General features: G+C 50.5%; 1 protein-coding gene across 2 annotated transcripts in view; it reads left to right on the forward strand.

The window, feature by feature from the left end:
• Positions 1-2,629: 2,629 nt before the first annotated feature.
• Positions 2,630-3,300, forward strand: part of LOC123077613 (probable prolyl 4-hydroxylase 7) — a 4,177-nt gene continuing 3,506 nt past the window's right edge. Inside the window, exon 1 of one of the 2 annotated variants that reach the window (XM_044499907.1) lies at positions 2,630-2,793. In XM_044499907.1, the coding sequence (XP_044355842.1) occupies positions 2,749-2,793 (45 nt within the window). In that variant the 5' untranslated portion in view covers positions 2,630-2,748. The remainder of the gene's footprint in view (positions 2,794-3,300) is intronic. The other variant, XM_044499908.1, reaches the window with a different exon arrangement.

Genomic DNA, 3,300 nt, shown 5'->3' on the forward strand with positions numbered 1-3,300 from the left:
GCTCTTCTTTTAAATATTTACTATATAGTTTCCTGGAATTATCTTCTACTGTCATTTTAGCATTACTTACTTATTAGACATGTCTCAACAACATAGGTCTTTGAGTCAGAATCGGAATTAGATTGATTTGGCATATGTTGTTAAAGTTGGCTACCATGGGAAGCTCTTCTTTCAAATGCTACAAATAGTCGCATGATTATATTTTACCGTCTTTTTAGCATTACTTGTTGGACACATGCATCACTTGTTCTCCGAATCAGAGTCTGATTGATTTGTCATCTCTTGTTAAAGATGGCTATCATGGGAAGCTCTTCTTTGAAATATTTACTATTGTTGCATGGAATTATCTTCTACTATCATTTTAGCATCATTTATTGGACACGTCCCAAAAGGGCTGGTCTCCGAGTCGGAATCAGAATCACGTAGATTTGGTATCTGTTGTTAAACTTGGCTATCGATGGAAGCTCTTCTTTGAAATGCTCCATTTAGTCACATGGAATTAACTATTACTATCCTTTTAGCATTACTTTTTTGGCATGTCTTAGCATCAACTGGTCTCCGAATCGGAACCGGATTGATTCGGTATCTCCGCTAAAGCTGGCTACCATGGGGAACTCTTCTTTGATATCCTTACTATAGCCGTCTGAAATATTTGGAAAGAGAGATAATCATCTATTTTAAGGTGTTCAACCAACCAAATAGCATCAATGGCTAGGACCAAGGCAAATCTTCTAACTCTAGGGTCTAGGGTGCTGCAATACCTTAACAACTACTCCATGGTAGTGTATTTTTTCCTTTAGCAGACTCTCTACAACCTTTTTCTTTCTACCCCGAGGTGGTGGTGGTGAAACACCCTACCATGACACTAGCTCAGGTAAAAAAAGCTCAGTGATTTGCTAGAAATGAGACTCCTGCACCCTGTTTCGTTGGTTCCTTGTTTCATTTTTTAGCAAAACTTTGCACTCTGCTCTGCTTTGCAAAGCAATGTGACAGACCTCAGGGCCTTGCGAACTTGGGATAATCTGAGGACCGTTGGCCCAAGGCCATTGCAGTTCACTCACACTCACGTAGTAGCCCTCGCCCTTTCACGTGCCCTCCGTTTAGGTTTAGGCCCAACTGGCTGACGCCCTCGATGCGCTCCGGGCAAAACACCACAGCACCACCAGTCCACCAGCACCACCTTCCGGACTGCACTGCGCGCCCGATGCTCGGATGCGAAATGCGAAGAGAAACTGAAATTCGTAATTAATTTGGGAAAATAATCCTCAGCGCACAGCCAGCGCCCCGCCAGGCTAAGGACAGATTGGAAGAATTAATTGCTTCCAACCCGATCCCGACGGCTGAGGCCGGCGCACCCCCAGAAACCGAGCCCCTCCGTCGCTATAAATTCATGTCATCTCGCAGCCCCTCTCCACACCTGCTCCTCCTCACTCCTCTAGTCAAATCTTTCTACTCGGCTGCGCTAACCTAGGGTTTAGTCCGCCGGGCAGCAGCTAGCCATGGAGGGGGAGAGCCACGCCGCCGCCAACGCCTTCAACGGCGCCCCGACCCGCCGCTCGGGGCAGGACGTCATCGTCCTGTCCTCGGCGACGGCGAGGCCGCCGCGGTCGGTGGAGGCGGTGGTGCTGGTGGACGCGGAGGGGGAGGGGCAGGGGCAGGGGCCGCGCATGGAGATGGAGGCGCCGCCGGAGAAGCTGTACTTCAAGACCAGGCTCTGCGACAAGTACGAGGACACCGGCCGCTGCATGTACGAGGACGGTTGCACCTTCGCGCACGGCCGCGCCGAGCTTCGCCCGCCGGTCCCCCCTGTCGGCGGCTTCGCCGTCGCCGGCGGCGGCAAGGTGTGCTTCAACTTCAGGGACACGGGCACCTGCCATTTCGGGGACAGGTGCGCCTTCCCCCACGCTGCACCATCAGGTACGCCCGCTCCCTAAGCTACCCACCTAGATCGCGCACGTGTGCATGGCCGATGGGGTCCGGATCTCACGAAACATGCCCTCGATTTTCTTGTCAGGTCACGCGATTCGCCTCACCGGGGACCAGAAGGTGCTAACATCCCCAGGGCCGCGCTACGCCGCCACCGCCAGGGCGTACCCGTACCCGCCGCTGCTTCCCCCGGCCGCGCATGATCGTCTTGCCCAGATGACCGAGGAGAACGGGGGCAAAAAGCCCAACAGGCTGATGCTCATGAGCCAACGGAAGATCAGCGGGATCTACGGCGACTGGCCGGAGCAGAAGGAGCAGGAGAAGTGAGACCGATCGATCAGCCGTCCACCCACCATGGTCGCATACCCATATAGTAGATGATTGACATTGCTGATAACAAAACAAAAAGGGGACGGGTTGATCTTGTCTGAAAGTGAATAAATTTACCATGGTGGTATTTATCTTTTTTTAGTAGCATGGTGGTATTTATCTGTGTTGTGTAATTCCAACTGTTGTAGTGCATGCAAATCCTATGTACTGTAATTCGTATGAATAAACCAGCGTCGTTGTTTGTCTATCTATCCCCATGTTATATCATCTTTTTTTTTATCACTGTTGTTGCCATCTGTCTTTGTTCTCTGTGGGCTTTTGCGGCCCATTGGGCCCCGTTTCTCGTTCAATGGTTTGCAGTACAGACTACAGAGAGAGTGAGACGAGGGATATGCGGATCTGTTCATTTGCAGGGGGCTGGATCCTCCAGAGCTGACGGGGAAGAAGAGGCATGGGATCTGGATCAGGAGCCGTGCTGGTGCTTGTGGCAGCATGTCTAGCGATTGCCCCGCCCTGCGCTCTGGCTTCTTCTCGCAAGTAAGCCCCTCTTCCTCTTCATCCATCTGATGTGCCTGTGAGGATCTCTGGTTGGATTTGGGTAACCAGGCCCCACAAGGCCAGGTTGTGTTTCTATTTCGGGATGAACTGTGTCTGCCCGCTTTGATTCAGCTTCTAGGATTGGATCTTTGTTGAGTTATGCTTTGATTTGTTCAGTAGTTGATGTGGGCAGCTTTGTTTCTGCAATAGTAAATGCAGGGTCAACAACCCATGAAGTCTTGATCACAGTCTTGCCTCAGCAGTAGCAGAGACTGGTTGTGTTAACGGGTGAGATGGTCAACTGACATTAGGTTGGTTGTTGGCCTGAAGCTTGAGTGAAAGATGATCATGCAGTTTACATCATAGTAGAGTGCCAGTTTAACATCAGGTACAGAAAAGGGCAAGTCAATTATAATGAGAAAGTATTACAAACGTTTCTCGGACACACGCGAAATACCTGTGGCTTCTTTCGCGCCAAATGTCTGCAGTTGAGAAACAGCCATGACC

Source organism: Triticum aestivum, chromosome 3D, assembly GCF_018294505.1.
Source record: "Triticum aestivum cultivar Chinese Spring chromosome 3D, IWGSC CS RefSeq v2.1, whole genome shotgun sequence".
NCBI lineage: Eukaryota > Viridiplantae > Streptophyta > Magnoliopsida > Poales > Poaceae > Triticum > Triticum aestivum.